Source organism: Balaenoptera acutorostrata, chromosome 19, assembly GCF_949987535.1.
Source record: "Balaenoptera acutorostrata chromosome 19, mBalAcu1.1, whole genome shotgun sequence".
NCBI classification, from domain to species: Eukaryota; Metazoa; Chordata; class Mammalia; order Artiodactyla; family Balaenopteridae; genus Balaenoptera; species Balaenoptera acutorostrata.
In genome coordinates this window covers 52691594-52711027 of record NC_080082.1, presented here as the reverse complement: position 1 = coordinate 52711027, position 19434 = coordinate 52691594, and the positions used below count along the sequence as shown (strand labels likewise).

The following is a 19434-nucleotide window of genomic DNA, read 5'->3' as shown; positions in this document are numbered from 1 at the left end:
GCTCGAACATCGCCATGATGCTGTCGCCTCCCACACCAGGGCTGCAGCCGAAGTCCCTGCCGGCACTGCGTCCTCGAGAACTGGAAGAGGAAGAGCTGGCGGAAACGGAAACTACGTCTTTGTTTTCTCTCCAGCCCGAGGGGCGATGAAGGTGTGGGGAGGCTCTGGAGGCTGCTGCCACGCTTTCCGGCTGCCACGTGACTTCTTCCCAGCGGCTCAGTTAGCGCGTGCGCATACGCTCTACCCGAGCAGAACCAACGGCGCGAGAAAAGACCTAGTCTAGCCCAGTGCGCAGGCGCCTCTAGAGGCGAGGAGGCGGGGCTAAGCTCTTCCGGGGCCTCGCGTGTCCAGTTCCAGTCCTTGGGAAGTGCGCGGGAACTCCCAGTGAAGGAGATTGTTTCCTGGCGGCTTGCACCCACGTCGCGTTGCGCGCGGCCGTGAACTCAAAACTGTGTTGGAATGCACGTGTTAGATAGATTCCTTTTGGGCCGTGGCCAAGTCCCGAGGAATGTGCTCTCTGAGGTCCCCTTTGGCCCAGGCCTCGGCCCCTGAGGCAGGATCCTGAGCTCCTCGCACTCCATCCTAACGCCAGGGGTAGCGGCCCGCAAAGCCGTTGTTCTCTGCCCGGCAGGGGCGGGGTGAGGGGTTTCCTGGACCCCTCCGGCTCGTTTTGTGGGTGAAAGCGAGTGCCCCGTGTGTGCCGTCATGAGATGTGTGAACAGATTCTGCACACTGCAGGCATGAATACACATGCATGTGTCACACGTATATGCTCTGGGTACATCCACATATGTGCACACGGATATCCAGGCATTTGCATGTCGACTGGTCTTCGCACCGCCCAGGAGGTTACCACTAAGTGCATGTATGTGCCCCCGGTGAGCAGTGATATACATTGCATGGCCATCTCTGTGCAGACCTGCCATCTCTGAGTTGTGGCCCAGCACTCAAGCACTCAGCAGAGGTTCAACTGTAGTTTTTTGCCGCCGCCCAGAACGGGGGAGGGAGTGTTAGGGCACCCCTCCAGGTCACAATTAAGATAGTTTGCATCTGGTTTACATGCAGCCCAGGGCCCTGGAAGTGGAGGGGGGGGGGTCCCCTGGGTCCCAAGGCAAGCTGCCCCTCACAGGCTCTTAGGGCCCAGGGGACAGGGGGTGGAGCCGGCTGCACAGCTCCGTGCTGGGGCAGGAAGCGAGAGTGGGGAGGGGGGAGGCCACAGCCGGTGGAGGCAAGGCGGGTGCAGGGCGTGTGGGGAAGGAGGGAGGTGACAGCATTCCGAGCCCTGAGGCCCTGCTGGCCCCTGGGCGCAGGCCCAGCTCCGGGCCCCAGGAATGGACTTCGTGGACCCTGACATCTTTAATAGGGATCCCCGGGACCACTATGACCTGCTACAGCGGCTGGGTGGCGGCACCTATGGGGAAGTCTTCAAGGTGAGGAACCCCCTCCTTCTCCAGCACCCTCAAACCGGTGACCTTTGGGGTGAGGCCCAAGAAGGGAAGGGGATGTGAGAGGGTCCCAGTCCTTGGCTTTGGTTCAGGGATGCTGAGGAAGAACTCGGGCGAATGGAGCCCGCCTGACTGCCAACTTCCCCTTTACAAGGCTCGAGACAAGGTGACGGGGGACCTGGTGGCATTGAAGATGGTGAAGATGGAGCCTGGTGAGGAGAGGACCTCAGGAGCTTCTTCCCCACACGCCCACCTCCTGGGACACTGGGATCTCCCCCATACTCCCTCCCTGTAGCAGCCTTTTCTCTTCTGCCCCTCCTTGCAGACGATGATGTTTCCACACTTCAGAAGGAAATCCTCATCTTGAAAACTTGTCGGCACGCCAACATCGTTGCCTACCATGGGAGTTATCTCTGGTGATGAGCCTCAGACCTGCCCTGACACCCAGCCCAGCCCCTACCCGCGAGCTCCCATTCCTGAACAGGGTACCCCCTAACCTGACCTCTAATCCTGGACCCCCATTTTTAACTGGGGCACTCCTAACTTGATCCCCAGCCCAAAGTCCCACTTTTTTGACCAGAGCACCCCCAAATCTAATCTCCAATAAATAACTCCCATTTCTGACTAGGGGTCCACCAAACTGATCCCTTCATAGTAACCAAACCTGAAACCAAGTCCCCTAAAACTAATCTTTCATCATCTTGCCCTTCGGGTCCCCTAGTTTCACTTTCATTTCCTTTAATATGAACCCCTAAGTTCCCTGACCCCCAAATTAATATCCCAGATGCCCCAATAATGTCCTCTGTCCCCCAGACCTGGTATCCTAGCTCCTCTGTCCCCTCCGAACTTCCACAACCTGTGAGGTCTCTACCCTGTCTCCTAGGTTAGCATGGGACGACAGAGGATGCCATGGGTCAGGAGCCCAAAGACCTGGGTTCCATTCAAATTGACCCTAAACATGTATTTCCTCTCTGAGCCTCAACTTCCCCATCTGTAAAATGGGATGATCTCACTGTAGTGGGCAATAGAGAGATGACAGCTCTTACATTAAAGTTCTTGTTGAACTAGAATAAGATGGACAGTGAGCCAGGAGGTATCCTATAATAATTTATTACTGCTGTTATTAGTATTGCTCTTGAACTGTTATAGGCTGCAGAAGCTCTGGATCTGCATGGAATTCTGTGGGGCTGGTTCTCTCCAGGACATCTACCAAGGTGAGAGGAAGGGCAAGGGGATCCATGTAGCCCCTGCCCCCCCAATTCCCCTGTCCTCTCTGCCTTTGTGTCTCCTGGGACTGTCTTTACGGTCCATATTTCACACAGTGAGCCAGCCCCTCCTCTGGGCCTGGCCTGGCCTGGAAGATGCTAGGGATACTGTGGTGACCGAGCGGGCCCTGAGCCCTGTCCTCCAGGACCTGAGAGTCCAGCCCCAGTCTTTCTGCATGCAATGATCCCCTCTACTTCCCCTGCCCCATCTTCCCCGTGTCTGCATTTTCTCACCAAGGTGTATTCATGCGTTTGAGTATTTCTGCATTTCTGGCTCATCATCGGTGCCCACATGTTCATTTAATAGTGAATGCATTTCTGATTCTCTTAGCCTGCTTTTCACTCTCGGAGCATTGGAGGGTGTGGGCGGGGTGGGCCTCTGATCACTTCGAGATTTCTGATGCTCTCCTCTATCTTCGACCATCTCCCGGTCTCCCTCCAGCCTCAGACCTCAAATGCCAGGAAGGAAGGACTTCATTAAGAAGTCCTCAGAGGGGGAAACTGAGGCCCACAGAGGAAATGACTTACCCCACCAGCCCGTCAGACCTGGTCTCTGACCCCTCTGTCTACTGTCTCTCTCTAGTGTATCCTCTTCACCCCTTTGTGTCTCTCTTTCTCACCGTGTCTGTTTTCCCACTTTTTGTTCTCTGACCATGTCTTTCTTTCTCTGCCTCAATTTGGGTCTGTTCCTGATTCTCTTTCTCTCTCTGTCTCTCTCCCTGTCTCTCTCTGCCTTTCCTCATTTTACAAAGTGACATCACCCCCTGCTCAGAGCCCTCCCATGCCTTCCAGTTCCCTCCAAAGCCAAGCCCAAATTTCTCATCACAGCCCACGAGTCTGACCCCCACTGGCACACCCCAAGCGGACACACCTCATCTCCGCTCCATCCACTTTACTGCTTTCCAGACCCACCAGGCACTCTCCTGCCTCCGGGCCTTTGCACTTGCTGCTCCCATCTTCACCCCCGTCACCTTCTCAGGGTTGATCACCCTGTGTAAAATGTCATACCCCTTCCCACACGTATTTCCTGTTGTCTTTTCTTGCTTTATTTTTCTTCTTACTATTTATTAGCATCTCACGTACTGTATATCTTACCTGTTTATCTTGTCTGCTGTCCATCTCCCCCACCGGAATGTTCTCTCCATGAGGGCAGGGATCTCTGCCTCTTTTGTCCACAGCTGTATCCCCGGTGCCTGCCACGGTGGCTGGCACACAGTAGACACGCGGTAAATATCTGTTGAATGAATCTCTCTCCCTCCGGCCTCTGGTTCCCTGCATCGCTGCCCCTCTCTCTGTTGCTGACCACCCCTTTGCCTCCTCCCCCTACTTGTCCCATCCTGTTTCCCCCTCCCTATGTGGCACCCTCTCAGCTGGTGTGGGTGGCAGCCAGGGGCCTGGCCCGCACCCAACACTGCACCGGGGTGACCTTTGCAGTGACAGGCCCCCTGTCAGAGCTCCAGATCAGCTATGTCTGCCGGGAAGTGCTCCAGGTGAGGAGATGCTCTGTGGGCTTGGGTAGGGGCAGGGCCCTGCTCCGGCCCCCGGACACTCACAGCCCCCGTGTCCACCCTCCTCCCCAGGGACTGGCCTATCTGCACTCACAGAAGAAGATACACCGGGACATCAAGGTGGTCTAGGGGCAGAAAGGTGGCCTTGGTGGCTGGGGAGCCCAGGATATGGGAGTGGTGCTTGGACCGCTCAGGGTGGTGTGGGACCAGGGAGTGGCTGCAGCATTGGACTTGGGGGGTATCTCTGACAGCCTCTAACCGCCCCCTCTTCCCCAGGGAGCCAACATCCTCATCAACGATGCTGGGGAGGTCAGACTGGGTGAGTGTGGCTGGTGGGGGTCTGGAGGGGGACTGGCTGGGGGCCCGAGGGGGCAGGGGAGGTCACTATGTCTCTCCCTCTGCCTCTAGCTGACTTTGGTATCTCGGCCCAGATCGGGGCAACGCTGGCTCGACGCCTCTCTTTCATTGGGACACCCTACTGGTGAGGAGTGCCTGGCTGGCAGCTAGGGGTGGTACAGGGGGCAGTGGCTTTTCCCAGCCTGGATCTCTGGGAATCTCCATCCTGGCTTTTTGCCCTGCCTCTACCTTGCTCTGTTGAATGTTCTGTCTTCTCTTGGGCTCCCTGTTGAGTTTTCCATTTACCTAGGACTCCCTGTGCCCCCTCCACCTGTTCCTCTCTGTGTTTGTGTTGATTTTTATCCCGATCTCTCTGTCTTTCCATATCTGTCCACCTTTGCCTCCCTCTCTCTCTGTCTCTGCCTCTCTGCCTTTACCTCGCTCCGTCTTTATGTCTGTCTTTCTCCATCTTTATGTTTCTCTCTGCATCCGTCTCTCTGTATGCCCCGTTCTCCTTCTCTCTCTCCTACACCCCCCAAAAAGTCTCCCCTCCCCCTCCTGTGTCAGCCTGGGCTCTCTGAGGGTCTCTGCCCCCAGGATGGCTCCAGAAGTGGCGGCCGTGGCCCTGAAGGGGGGATACAATGAGCTGTGTGACATCTGGTCCCTGGGCGTCACAGCCATCGAATTAGCCGAGCTACAACCACCGCTCTTTGACGTGCACCCTCTCAGGTAGGCAGATGTGGGCAGGTCCCCCTACTCCCAGAGACCCCACTCAACTCTGACCCTGGACACCAGCCCCCAGCCTGCTTCCCCACCACAAGACCCCCTACAGGAGACACCCCCTTGCTCTGAGCTCCATCCGAGACCCTCAGGCTCCCCTCAGCCCAGAAAGCCTTTTCTGCAGCCCTCCACACCAGGAGCCCCCGATACAGGGAGCACCATCTTGAGGCTCCCCCCGAGACTGCAGGAGCTCTGTCATGCGATAAGCAGTATCCCCTAGAAGTGGCATCCCACGCCTTGGAAATCCTAACCCTCGTTCTCATTCCGTCCCTCACTTGGCTCTCTGCTGATCTTAGTGCTACTGGGGTTCCCTTGAGCCACGAGGTCTGACCTCCACTGGAAAGTCTGAACCCCATATTCTGTCCTACTCTTATAGAGTTCTCTTCCTCATGACCAAGAGTGGCTACCAGCCCCCAAGGCTAAAGGAAAAAGGCAAATGGTAGGAGAGGTTGATGGGAAGGAGGGAGAGGGAGGGTGGAGCCAGGGGTGATGGTCTGAGGGGAGGGTCTCTGGTGCCCTCACCGCAGAACTTGCCTTCTTCCTCCCAAGGTCGGCTGCCTTCCACAACTTTGTCAAAGTCACCCTCACTAAGAGCCCCAAGAAACGACCCGGCGCCACCAAGATGCTCAGTGTAAACCTCCCCTCCCAGAGAAGCCTTAAGCCTTCCCAGACTCACCCCCGGAATCCCCCAGGGCCTCCCACAGCTCCCTAGAACGTTGATAATTTCATTCCACAGAACCCTCATGGCCCTTTCAAAGTCCCTAGTCCCTCCGAATTCCCCAGGGATCCCCAAGACTCTCCAAATTGTATCTCAGACCTTTGTCCAAGATACACTGAGTTCTTAAAACTCACAGATTCCCAAGGGCTTCAGGACCCATTCCTGGGTGTGCTTTGGAATTCCAGGGGAACTCCAGTCCCCTCTAAGACACCTCTGGAATTCTCCAACTACCCTAAATTCTTTTTTTTTTTTTTTTTTGGCCGCGATGTGCGGCATGAGGGATCTTATTTCCCTGACTAGTGATCGAGCCCGCGCCCCCTGCAGTGGAAGCGGGGACTCTTAACCACTGGACCGCCAGGGAAGTCCCCTACCCTAAATTCTTCTAATTCCGTCAGACTCCTCAGAATCCCCCAGGTCCCCAGAATTCCCTGCCTTCTTCCTCTGTTGGCAACTTCCCCACCAGATTCCCTTAGATGGGTTCTCCAGCCCCTCGTCCCAACCCTCTCTCTCCAGCCCAGCCCTCTGTCTGCTGACACCCTCCTCCCCTCCCCCAGCATCAACTGGTGTCCCAGCCTGGGCTAAACAGAGGCCTGATCGTAGATCTTCTTGACAAACTGAGGAACCCAGGGAAGGGGGCCCCTGTTGGCGAGATTGAAGATGAGGAGCCTGAGGTGAGGGACCCGCCCCCCACTTTGCTCACACTGTTCCCCTGCCTGGAGCACCCCCTTGCTGCCTCTCTTAGAAGAAAAAAAGCCAGTGAGGATGGGGAGCTTGGCACAGGGCTGGAGGCACAGAGGTTATGGGAGGGCCAAGGGCTCCAAGCTGGGCCCACAGGGTGGTGAGGGCTGCCAGAGGGCATGGGCCTGATGCAGCCGCCACTCTGCCCAGCTCCCCCCCGCCATCCCTCGGCGGATCAGATCCACCCATCGCTCCAGCTCTCTGGGGATCCCAGACGCGGATTGCTGTCGTGAGTAGAGAATCCTTACGCTTGGGGACACCTGACCCTATAAGCCCAGAGATGCCCCCTCATCAGATTGCCAGAGACCCCAGAGACCCCCGTCACCATCTGACCCCACAGGAGACCCCAGAGAAAACCTCATCACCACCTGATCTACAAAATGACTCTAGAGACCCCCACCTCTCTGTCCTGCACACAGACCCCCTGAGACTTCCCACAACCACCAGGACTCCCAGAGACCTCAGAAATCTTTGTCTGATCCTTGGTACCCAGGTGGAACCTCAAAACAAACACTCTGTAACCATCCTGAGCCCCCAGCTCCCTGATCTCAAACCCTGACCCCCAAATGAGACCCCTGTAAACCAAGATCCCTCCCCTGTAGAGACAGCTCCAGTCCTAAGACCCTGATCCCAGACCCCACCCCCAATTCTACTCTTTCTGTTCCCCAATCCACGTCCCCAGCTCACTGTGTGTTACCCCCAGGGCGGCACATGGAGTTCAGGAAGCTCAGAGGCATGGAGTCCAGACCCACAGCCGACACGGTGAGAGGCCTCCCCTGCCGCCCAGCCGCCCTCCCCTCCCCCTGGGCCACTGCTGACCCTTTACTATCCCGCAGGCTCGCTTACAGCCCCCTGGAGACTTCAGGAGCAGCAGTCCTAGGTCAGGGACCCTCAGGGTGGGAGGGAGGCTGGGCTACATGTGGGGACCACCCGAGGCTCATACCTGTCCGTCCTCAGGAGGCACCTGTCGGAGTCCGATGATGATTACGACGACGTGGACATGTAAGACAGCTCCACGGGCCCCCACCCAGCTCCCACCTTCCTACCCCGCCTTCCTTCCACCCCGACCCCAGCCTCAGCCCCTGCTTTCCTTCTACCACTCAGCGCTGATCCCTGACCCCTGACTGGACCCTCAATGCCCCCACCTTCCTTCACCCCGTACTCCTGACCCTCAACCCCACCCCCACTCCACCCTGGGCCCCCTGCTACATCTCAGTCCCCAGCTCCTGCCAGATTTTGCTCCCACCCCCAGGCCTCAACTGCAGCCCTAACCCTCAACCCCCCAGCCCTCATCCTTCTTCATCTCACCCAGCCTCAGGCTGAAACTTTCCCCCATGTCAGGCCCTCAGCCCCAGCAGTCGGCCCAGGCCCCCATCTCCCCCAGCCCCAGGCCTGTGTCAGCCTCAGGGCCCACCCATCCATTCCACACGTCTCGTCTGTCATGGGCTCACGGGCAGCGCGCCCGGCACCAAGTGAGAACCTGACCCCCAGGAGCTCACATGATCTGTGTTCCTAGGCAGGCGTGAAGATGCAGAGATTTGATGCATTGTCAGCACTCGATATCCAAGAGTTGCTGTTACTATTATCATCATGGCTATCAGTCCTTTAGCCCTCAGCCCCAGCCCGGACCGCGTCACCCCTGAGCCTCCTGAGCTCAGACCTCTGGCCCCAACCCTCCCCAGTGCTTGTTCCCCACACCCGCACCTGCTTACCCCATCTTTGTGTTCCAGCCCCACCCCTGCAGAAGACACACCTCCTCCGCTGCCCCCCAAGGTAAGGCCCTGGGTCAGAGCTGGGGGCCAGGGGGCCAGGAGGCCAGAGTCCATAGATGCTGGGATACTGAGCCCTCTAGGGCTGGAGTCTGGGATGCAGGGTCCTTTGAAGTCTGGGAAGACGGGGTTGTTAAGCACATTGGGATCTGGAAGTGGTAACCCTGACCCTAGGGGTGGGACTCAAAATATTTAGCCCGATGGACACTGGTCAGTAGCTGGTCCCTGGAAACGCCTGCTGCACCCAACACTCACCCTTTAGTTGCTGGCATGTGTTGATGTTGGGCGTGGGTTAGAGGGGAAGGCTGGAGTGGTGGACGGACATCGTGGGGAAGGTCAGAGCCATGACCTACTGTCAGTTCTGGTGGAGGCAGATTGCAGGGCGCCCTCTCTCTCAGATCATCTAATGTATTCCCCCACCCTCCTTCTCTCTCTCCAAAGCCCAAGTTCCGTTCTCCATCGGACGAGGGTCCTGGGGGGACTGGGGATGAGGGACAGCTGAGCCCGGGGGTGCTGGTCCGATGTGCCAGTGGGCCTCCCCCACGCACCCCCCATCTTGGGCCTCCCCCAGCCACCCGAAGCCCCCACCTAACTGCCCACTCAGGTGACAGGGCAGGCTGGGGTGGGGGGTGGGCGGAGGTGGGGTGGGGCAGGGGTAGGGGGGTTTTGGGGGCTGATTTTCCCCACCCCATCTCAGAACCCTCACTCTGGAACCCAGCCCCCCGGGAACCTGACCAGCCCCCACTGTTGCCCCCCAAGAAGGAAAAGATGAAGAGAAAGGTGAGGCCAGCCATGCTGAGGACTCTCACCTCTGGATGGGGCTGGGGACGCCTGGTGGGAGTCGGGGGGTCGGGCTGGGAAGACTAATAATATAACAAGTGACATATGTTGAGCAGTTCCTCTGTGCCAGACACCGATCTCGTGTCTTTGCAAGGTGTATACCTTCACAGAAAGCGGTAGGTGTCGTAGAGATAGGTATTATCCCCCATTTCAAACTGGGGAAACTGAGGCACAGAGGGGTAAGTAGCTTTCCAAGGTATAAACCTTTGAGGAAGCAGAGGCAGGATTTGAACCTTGGCACTCTCGCTTCCAAATCTTAACCACCCGCCTTCCTGTCCCCTCCCCTTTGCTGGATCTGCTGCTGCCCCGCCCCCATGGCCCACCCAGGGGTGTGCCCTTCTTGTAAAGTTGTTCAACGGCTGCCCCCTCCGGATCCACAGCACGGCAGCCTGGACGCACCCCTCCACCAAGGGTGAGCATTCAGGAGGGTCATGGAGAATGTGGCGGGGGGACGGGGAGGGCCCTTAATGGAAGGCGCAAAGGCAGGGACAGGGGAGGGGGAGGGAGTGGCAGAGCTGAGGCAGGGGCAGAGCCAGGAGATACAGGTGGAGCTGAGGGATCAAAGATGGGTAGAGTGAAGATGGGTTTGAGAGTGAAGACTAGGAAAATTAGAGTTTGGAGGCCAGGAGTGTCAGACATGGGACTTCCCCAGCGGTCCAGTGGTTAAGACTCCGCGCTTCCGCTGCAGGGGGCACGGGTTTGATCCCTGGTCGGGGAACTAAGGTCCCACATGCTGTGCGGTGTGGCCTAACTAACTAACTAACTAACTAAATTTTTAAAAAGGAGTGTCAGATATAGCAGAAAGGTCAGAGTTTGGGGTACAAGATCCAGGACAGTTGGACCCCATTAACCTCAGTTGTAGGTTTTTGGGGCCAGGAGTTTTAGGGGTTAGAATGTAGCAGAAAGGGAGGGAGTCTGGGGATCAAAGATGTGGAGACAAGGTCAGTGAGGGATAAATGTTAAGGAAACAGTATTAGAGTTTTCGGGGTCACACTGGACAGAAAAAGCCATATGTAGGGCTGTCTGAGGATCAGTGTTGAGATAGGATTAGCATTCAGGGACCAGAACTGGGGAGAAAGAGGGACAGAATTTAGAGGGCTATTCGGGGAGTCACATCTAATGTTGGGGGCAGAATTGAGGGGACAGAGGGTCAGGATTTGCGAGTCAGGGATGGAAGAACCACCAGAACCAGTGGTGGTCAGAGGCTGGTGAGAGTGAGATCAGCTCAGGGGAACTGGTCAGGGTTTGAGTTCAGATTTGGGGAAACAGAGGCCGGAAGTGTCAGTTTGGAGGGAGAGCAGAGAATTGAGGGTCAGGGCTGGGGAACAGAGTACCAGTGTTTGGGGCCATAGGGGGTTCTGGGAGGTCCCCCACGATGAGGCAGGTCCCAGCATCCTCATGTCTGTGCTCCCCAGACCAGCACCTGCTCCTGGGGGCCGAGGAAGGCATTTTCATCCTGAACCGAAATGATCAGGAGGCCACGCTGGAGATGGTGAGGGGCGGGACCTAGGATGGGCCAAGGGTGGGGGCTGGAGTTGGGGTTGCTGGGGCCTTACAGGAGCCATCTCCCCTTCCTCTGCAGCTTTTTTCTAGCCGGACTACCTGGGTGTACTCTATCAACAATGTCCTCATGTCTCTCTCAGGTCTGGCTATGGCTGGGTGGGAGGGTGGGGAGTCAGAACTTAAGGAGTAAAGGGTCAAGGGGTTGGGAGATAGATGGGCACGGCTGAAAAAAAAATTAGGCTCCCCCTTCACAGAGCCTACAGTTCAAACTCCAGCCACTTTTCCACTGTGGGACTTGGGGCAAGAGACTTCTCCCTGAGCCTCAGTTTCCCCATCTGTAAAATGGGGCTCACAGGAGTACCCACCTCTCAAGTCAGTTTTGAGGTAATTTCCACAAGAAGTCAGTCTTTACATTTCTTTGATGTTCAGATGACAGTCAGTACTTGTTCCATGCTTTACTAAAATAGAGCGAGCAAGTTGTAGATTAAAATTACGTGTCATTGTTTTATAAACACTTTGCGTAAAAGAATTTCTAATTTATGAGGAGACCCCAAGCCAAAAGTTTGTGATGACAAACTTTTGCAGAATTTGTAGATATGTTTCTTCTTAAATTTTGTAATGTGTGTAACTTCATCTGACTGGTTAAGTGTTCATCATTTGTCATGTGGCTACAAGCACCATGAGGGTAGGGAACGTAATTATTTTACTCACCATTGTTCACCAGAGCCAAGCACAGTGCCTGGCCTACAGTGGGCATTTAAAATATGTTGCGTGAAAAATGAGTAAATAAAGGTGCTTGAGACTTGAAGCCTTGGGCATTTTAAAAGAACGGGGCCAAGTGATGGGATAGGGAAAAGGTGGGAGTGTGCAGTGTCCTATAACTGCCTGCTTCCCCTACATACACACACTGCAGGAAAGACCCCCCACCTGTATTCTCATAGCATCTTGGGCCTACTGGAACGGAAAGAGGCCAGAGCAGGAAGCCCCATCGCTCACATTAGCCCCCACCGGCTACTGGCAAGGTACCAGCCCGCAGTGGCACCTCTGACCCCTCTAATGCCTCATTTCTGCCGTCCCTCCCCCCATTCACGCCTCCCTTCTTCTGCAGGAAGAACATGGTCTCCACTAAAATCCAGGACACCAAAGGCTGCCGGGCGTGCTGTGTGGGTGAGAGAAAACCCCATGGGTGTGCAGAGAGGGGGCGGGGCCATGGGCGGGACTTGGACTCCCTCTCGACCCGAGAGGATTGCAGAGTTAAGGCAGGGTGAACAGAGCCCGGGGAAAGATGTGTGGCCTTTGGGGGGCGGAGCAGGGGAGAGAGGATATAGCCTAACCCATCCTTACCTCCACAGCAGAGGGCACGAGCTCCGGGGGCCCCTTCCTGTGTGGGGCATTGGAGACATCCGTGGTCCTGCTTCAGTGGTACCAGCCCATGAACAAGTTCCTGCTGGTCCGGGTAGGGAGCCTGCAGACGCTGGGGACTTTGTCAGATTGGGTGGCCAGGACCATCCACTCTACGCTTCTGTTGAGAGCTCCACGAACCCGGCCTTCCACCCGAGGCCCCGCCCCAATCTCCCAAAGGCCCCGCCCACCTGGAGGCGCCTCACTGATCTTTCAGCTCCGCTCCTCACCCCTGGCCTAATTATTCTTCAGGCCCTATGCCCCTCCCCCCATCTCTAAGGAGACCCCATTCAGGTTCTTTGAGTCTCTAAGGGGACTTTGCTGCCTTTGGGGCCACAGCGCCCGGGGGCCCTGCCTCTCTGTCGCCAAGGCGGCACGCCCCCAAACGGAAGCTACGCCCACTCTGAGGGCACACCCGTCAATTTCTAAGCCCTCTGAGGCCTCACCCCCTGAAGTTTCTTGGCAAGAAAATACTTAGGAAATACTTCGGAAGCCCCACGCCCACTGTCCTCCAAGACCCCGCCACTTCTCAGGCCCCGCCCCAAGCCTCCTCTGAGCCCGCCCCTCCCTGCGTGTTCCGCAGCAGGTGCTGTTCCCGCTACCTACGCCTCTGCCGGTGTTTGCACTGCTGACCGGGCCAGGCTCCGAGCTGCCCGCCGTGTGCATCGGCGTGAGCCCCGGGCGGCCGGCGAAGTCGGTGCTCTTCCACACCGTGCGCTTCGGCGCGCTCTCCTGCTGGCTGGGCGAGATGAGCACAGGTGCAGGCTCTGGGAGGGGTGGGGCTTATCAGTTTGGGAGGGTTGGGTCTGGGTGGCTGGACGGTGCTTAGCCTGAGGCGTAATTGAGAAAGGGGTTGAAACGAGAGGGAGCGGGAGAACATTGGGTATATATAATTGGTGAGATTGATGATAGGGGAGTGGGGAACTCTATGATGGGCGAGGTTTAGCCCGCTTGCTTGGGAAAGGCGGAGTGAGGTGGAATGGGTCCTTGAACCCCCACCCCCCACCCCGCCTCTCAAGCAGAGCACAAGGGACCAGTACAGGTGACTCAGGTCGAGGAAGACAAGGTGATGGTGTTGATGGACGGTAAGAACCTTCCTCCCTCCCTTTCCCCCACTATTCCTAGATCTCTGATCCCCAGAACCCGTACCTCTCTCAGAAACGCTGAGCCCCTCCAGTACTTGCCCGTCCTGCTTTGCTTCTCACGCTGAATTTATTGTCTGGTCCCTCCGTAACCTTCTAAGTCCCGCTTACTGCTCTTAAAACCCCTGCTCTACCTCCTTCTAGGGTCTCTGAAGCTGGTGACCCCAGAGGGGGCCCCAGTCAGGGGGCTTCGAACTCCAGAGATCCCCATGACTGAAGCAGTGGAGGCCGTGGGTATGTGCCGGGATGATAGGGTCCGGGGTCCAGGTTGGAGGCTTAAGTGAAAGCCAAGGGTAACAGGCACTGCTTTCCTCCCAGCTATGGTCGGGGGTCGGCTCCAGGCCTTCTGGAAGCATGGAGTGCAGGTGTGGGCTCTAGGCTCGGACCAGGTAAGCTCCTCCATCCCAGCACCCGCAACCCAGCCTCTCCCATGTCAGTCATCTCATTCATCAGATGGACTGGGAGAACCGAGTCAGGGTGTGAAGTCCTGGAGGAGAAGCTTCCTCTAGGCTCAGTTCAGACAGGTCCCCTTCTCTACCCCAGTGTCTCTTAGGTCCAGACCTCATCCAGGGTCACTGTGTGACCTTGTGTAAGGGACTTTGCTTCTCTCTGAGCCTCAGGCTCCCAACTATAAAATGGGGTCACTGTAGAGATATGTGGGTTAAGAGCGTGGCCCAGACTGCCTGGGTTGGAATCCAGCTGAATGACCTTAGGCAAATGACTTAATCTTCCTGTGCCTCACTTTTCTCATCCGGAAAATGGAGTGGAAAATGGAGTGAAAAATGGTGCTTAGCTCACAGAACACCATGTGTCAGGCTCTGCCTTTACAGTTTTGTATTTTACTTAATCTTCGTGATTGCCTATCAGGTAGGTACTATGATTTAAAAGGTTAGTACTCTGAGGTGCAGAGAGGTTAAGTAACTCGCCTGAGGTCACACAGCTGATGAGCAGTGTTAGCAAGAATGATTATTTCTGGACCTGAGGAGTTCAGAGACCTCGTCCCCTGCTCTCTTTAAAGGAGAGGGGAGGAGTCTTCTAGGCACTGACACAGCACCTTTCCCCCCAGCTGCTGCAGGAGCTGAGAGACCCCACCCTCACCTTCCGTCTGCTTGGCTCCCCCAGGTATGAACTCGGGAAGGGGGGGGGCTTCTGATGTGGAGAGGGCATCCGGAGGTATCCCCAGCCACCTGTATCTTGACCTGGACATCCTCTCACCTGGTCTCCCTGCTTCCATCTCTGCCCTCATAGTCCATTCCCCACACAGCAGCCAAGGTGGAATTTTCATTTTTTAAATTTTTATCCTAACTTTTTATTTTGACATAATTTTAGACTCTCAGAGAAGTTGCGAAAATTTAAAAATTGTGTATCCCCTTCACCCAGATTCCCCATATATTATTTTTTAAACCACATTTGCTTTATTCTTCCCTTTCATATATGTATAATTTTTTTCTATTTGCATGTGAATTGCAGACGTGATGCCAATTTACCCCTAAATACTTCAGTGTATGTTTCCTAAATGAAGGCAAGGACATACTCTTACAAACCACGATACAGCTGTCAAAATCAAGAAAATAACACTGAACTATCACTACCTTCTAATTCACACGCTCATTCAAGTCTCACCAGTTGTTCCAATGATGCCCTTGCTCTCTATAACCAAAAAATAATACTTTTTTTCTCGTCCAGGATATAATCCAGGATGATGGGCTGCATTTTCGAGTAATGTTTCTTTAGTCTTGAGCCTAGGACAATTCTTCAGACTTTCCTGGCTTTTCATGACCTTGACTCTTTTGAAGAGTACAGGAAATTTGTTTTACGGAATGTCCCTCAATTGGGTTTGAGGTTTCCAGGTTAAGTGTTTGGGGCAGGAATACCACAGAAATGATGGTGTGTCCTTTCACTGCATCAGATCAGGAAGCACATGTTTTGTCCCATTACTGGTGATGTTATCTTTTTTTTCTTTCTTTATTTTTGGCTGTGTTGGGTCTTCGTTGCTGCGCGCAGGCTTTCTCTAGTTTCGGCGAGCTGGGGGCTACTCTTCGTTGCAGTACGCGGGCTTCTCATTGCGGTGGCTTCTCTTGTTGCACAGCATGGGCTCTAGGCGCGCAGGCTTCAGTAGTTGTGGTGCATGGACTCACTAGTGTGGCTCGCGGCCTCTAGAGCGCAGGCTCAGTAGTTGTGACGCACGGGCTTAGTTGTTCCATGGCATGTGGGATCTTCCCAGACCAGGGCTCGAACCTGTGTCCTCTGCATTGGCAGGAGGATTCTTAACCACTGTGCCACCAGGGAAGCCCAGAGGGGTCTTTTAAAATCCAGATCTGATTGTGTCACTCTCCACCTGTTTTAAGTCCTTCCCGTGACCTCAAGATAAGTACCCAATCCTGGTGACAGCCCACAAACCATGACTTCTGCAGTCAAACCCCAGGCTCTCTCCCACCTCAAGGCCTTTGCACAGGCTGTTCTCTCTGCCCAGAACACTCTTCCCTGCCTTTTCACCAAGTTCCCTCCTGAACCTCTTTCAGGCTCCACCATCCATTCTTTGGGGGCACCTTGGCTGACCCCTTGGGCTAGGTTTCCCTGCTATGTGCCTCATGCTTCTTTGCACTCATCTGATTCACTGATTCATGTTGGTCTCCTGCTCTAGATTGAGCTCCCTGAGGGCAGGGGCCACGTGTGCTCATTCACTGCTATAGCCCAGCATTGTGCTGGCAAAGACTCTATAAACTCCTCTGCAGATGAAGGAATGAACAAATGAATGAATGAACTGACTTCTCTCTTCCTTCCCCAGGCCTGTGGTGGTGGAGACACGCCCAGCAGATGATCCTACTGCCCCCAGCAACCTCTACATCCAGGAATGAGTCCCTGAGGGGGTGTTAGGAACTAGTGCCCACCCCTCCCTCCCCAGCGGACACACATTAGTGATCACGACATGCCCCTGTCTCCGAATAAACATGACTTCAGTCTCTGCTGCCATCTTGGTCTTCTTGGGTTGGTGGGGGAGAGGAGGGCAGAATTCCTGTATGCCCACCCACCCCACAAATGTCAACAATCCAACACAATGATATCAGGGGTGTAGCACAGACTTTATTTTGCCAGTACATGGTCACCCTCCCCCAGCCGCCTTGCGGGGAGGGATTTGGGGGCTAAGGGGCTTGCTGTGAGAATAAGGACCTTGAGGTGGGGGTGAAGGGCCAGCTGGGGGTGTCTCAGCTAAGCTGGTCCTCATACTGCTTGCGGAAACAATCGCCAGCTGGGAAGAAATCCCAACATCTCTCTTGGTACATCTTCCAGACGTAAGACTCCTAGGGGTGGGGGATGGGGAAGGGTTGGTTGGTCACATCTTCAAATGCTTCATATTGATATGAGCTTTTTACTGTCACCTGCTGATTGACCTTATATTAAAATTCACCATGTCAGGACTTCCCTGGTGGTGCAGTGGTTAAGAATCTGCCTGCCAATACTGGGGACACGGGTTCGATCCCTGGTCCAGTTAGATCCCACATGCCACAGAGCAACAAAGCCCGTGCGCCACAACTACTGAGCCTGCGCTCTAGAGCCCGCGAGCCACAACTACCGAGTCCGCATGCTGCAACTAGTGAAGCCCGCGTGCCTAGAGCCTGCGCTCGGCAACAAGAGAAGCCACCGCAATGAAGAGTAGCCCCCGCTCGCCGCAACTAGAGAAAGCCCACACGCAGCAACGAAGACCCAATGCAGCCAAAAATAAGTAAATAAATAAATCAATTAAAAAAAAATTCACCATGTCTCTGCCCATTGTCGTCCCATTAACACACCCTTACCTGACCCGTGTGTTCTGTCTCGTCCTTGTTTATCAGATACATCAGGAAAAACCTGGGGATGGGAGGCAGCAGTAGACAGGTCGCAATCACCCTTACTTTCTCCTGATTGGCTGGCTGGGAATCCACCCACATGGACACCATACCCCCTCCCCTAACTGGCCAGTATCTCGAGCCGGCTGTCGGCAGCCACGCCCCCACCCTACTGATTGGCCAGTGGGCCCACACTCACATGTAATTGGCCAGGTTGTGCTCCTCTAGTGTGTGAGTCTCGAACCCATGTGGTGTTGAATCAAAGTAATCGCTGCCGATACCACAGATGAAGCACTTGGTCTGTGCATGGCAGGAGATATCAGAGTCAAGGCCCATTCAACCCCGCAGGGTCCCATAATCCCTCTGGGTCGCCCCCCAGATATGACCTACCTCCATATCTTCCTTCACTTGCTCTTGTTGGTCTCGGAGCTCACCAAAAGCGTCAATGATCAGACCTGGGGTGGCAGGGCGCAAGTCAGTGCCCAACCTCTGACCCAGTTCAGACTCCCTCCTCTTCTGGCTACCTACGTCTGAGTCCTGCCTCCCATCCTCATCTCCCTAATCACACCCTGCTTCCTAAAAATAATAATACCTAGCATTTATTGAGCACTTATCATGAGCCAGACATTTACCACCTATGAATTGATTGAATTCTCACAACAACCCTACGAGGCTAGTATAATTTAAAAAACCCCATTTTACAGATGGAGAAACTGAGGCTCAGAGTGGTGACTTGCCCAAAGTCTCACAGTAGGGAGAAGCAGAGCCAGGATATGAATCCAGGCTGATGTGATCCTGGGCCTGCACTCTTAAAGGAGCTAGTCTGCCTCTGGGCACAGAGCCCCCACTCCCACAACCCCGAGGAGCACTGACCCTGGATGATGGCCAACAGGATGACGATGACAAAGAAGAAGAAAGTGATGTCGAAGACCACCCGGTACAGCTCGTATTCGTCGCCTGCTGGGTCCTCAATCTCGTCCCCAATGCCCCCACCAGCTCGGACACCCACATACATGTGAAACAGGTAACACTGCGGGGGCAGGGTGAGAAGCACATTAGTCATGCATTCAATCATTCGACATTCACCGAGCACCTACAGGGCGCTGGGCTAGCTGCAGCAGGGCACACATGGTAATGACTGAGACAGCACTGAACCTTCCTCTCACAGGGCTCACAAACTTGGCATCAGACAGTGACAGCCCAGAAATGATCAGGGTTGTGATAGGGAGGGCTCAGGGCCAGGACAGGGAAAGCACAGTGTAATCAGTGGTGAGATGGGGGAAGCACAGGAAGCGTTGAAGCTTTGAAAGCCTGGCCCAGCCTGCGGTGATTGGGCAAGGCTTCCTAGAAGAGGGGACATGTGTGAGCTGGAACGTGAAGAAAATGTTAGGTGGGAGAGAGAGTTCCAGGCAGAGAGAACCACGTGTGCTTCATCACCATTTGGGGAGGAAAGAATGCATCTTGCTCTTGTGAGGAACTGAAAGAGGTTCAGTGAAGCTGGAAAATAGAGTTCCTGTGAGCACGAGCAGGGAGATAAATGAGGTCCAGCCAATAGTCATGGAGGGCTTCCTGTAGGAGGCAGCATTTAAGTTGAAGGTGAAGCATCAAGTGAAGGGTTGTGTGTACATAGGGCTGGGGAAGGGAGGAAGAGAGAATGTCAGATGCAAAGGGCTTGGGTTGGGAGGAAACACATGATCTTAGGGGAACTGAAGGAGGACCAGGCAGCCAGAGAGCAAAAAGCAAGAAGGACTCTGGTTAGACTCAGGCCAGGCTGGTTTTTCCCTGGCTTTGTAAGCCATGGTGAAGGCATCAGGAAACCACAAGAAGGTTCTGAGTAGAGGGAGGGATGTGGTCTGCCTGGCACTTGGGAAAGACTTTACACTGTTCTTTCTGTGTCCCTGGGAAGTGAGAGAACCCAGTTCTCTTGGGTAAGAGCTAAGACCAGTGACTGATGGGAACAAGGCAAAGTGTCAAGACCAGGTCTGGTGGGGCCTCAAACGTCAGGCTGAGTGGATCCTGCGAGCACAGTGCCAGATTACAGGCCATCTCTGAGATAAAGCCCTGGGATGATTCTTTCCACTGTGGCCCATGCCTATAGTAGGTTAAACTTAATTTGGGGGGAATTCCCTAGTGGTGCAGTGGTTAGGACTCTGCGCTTTCAC

General features: G+C 55.0%; 2 protein-coding genes and 1 long non-coding RNA gene across 6 annotated transcripts in view; 1 reads left to right on the top strand and 2 right to left on the bottom strand.

Annotated features, from left to right (window-relative positions):
* Positions 1-1295: 1295 nt before the first annotated feature.
* Positions 1296-16354, top strand: MAP4K1 (mitogen-activated protein kinase kinase kinase kinase 1). Its single transcript, XM_007180020.2, has 31 exons — positions 1296-1430; positions 1600-1657; positions 1771-1861; positions 2595-2659; positions 4145-4200; positions 4291-4338; positions 4495-4537; positions 4627-4699; positions 5152-5283; positions 5711-5773; positions 5884-5965; positions 6607-6723; positions 6941-7019; positions 7494-7552; positions 7627-7670; positions 7748-7792; positions 8521-8563; positions 9001-9163; positions 9257-9339; positions 9727-9811; positions 10815-10891; positions 10982-11042; positions 11816-11924; positions 12011-12069; positions 12255-12358; positions 12887-13061; positions 13326-13388; positions 13590-13679; positions 13764-13834; positions 14512-14567; positions 16234-16354. The coding sequence occupies exons 1-31, from the start codon at positions 1332-1334 to the stop codon at positions 16301-16303; spliced, it is 2463 nt and encodes an 820-aa protein (XP_007180082.2). The 5' UTR covers positions 1296-1331; the 3' UTR covers positions 16304-16354.
* On the bottom strand, positions 11283-13123 carry LOC130705648 (uncharacterized). Its single transcript, XR_009005992.1, has 3 exons — positions 12910-13123; positions 12247-12367; positions 11283-11360 (listed from the first exon to the last, which is right to left on the bottom strand). It is a non-coding gene; the product is annotated as an uncharacterized LOC130705648 (long non-coding RNA).
* Positions 16355-16509: 155 nt separating the features above from the next.
* The window catches only part of RYR1 (ryanodine receptor 1), a 116732-nt gene continuing 113807 nt past the window's right edge, over positions 16510-19434 (bottom strand). For all 4 annotated transcript variants that reach the window (XM_057533766.1, XM_057533767.1, XM_057533764.1 and 1 more), the window contains 5 exons: positions 18146-18302; positions 17663-17727; positions 17472-17572; positions 17243-17294; positions 16510-16747 (listed from right to left, as the gene is read on the bottom strand). In XM_057533766.1, coding sequence (XP_057389749.1) covers positions 16652-16747; positions 17243-17294; positions 17472-17572; positions 17663-17727; positions 18146-18302 — 471 coding nt within the window. In that variant the 3' untranslated portion in view covers positions 16510-16651. The remainder of the gene's footprint in view (positions 16748-17242; positions 17295-17471; positions 17573-17662; positions 17728-18145; positions 18303-19434) is intronic.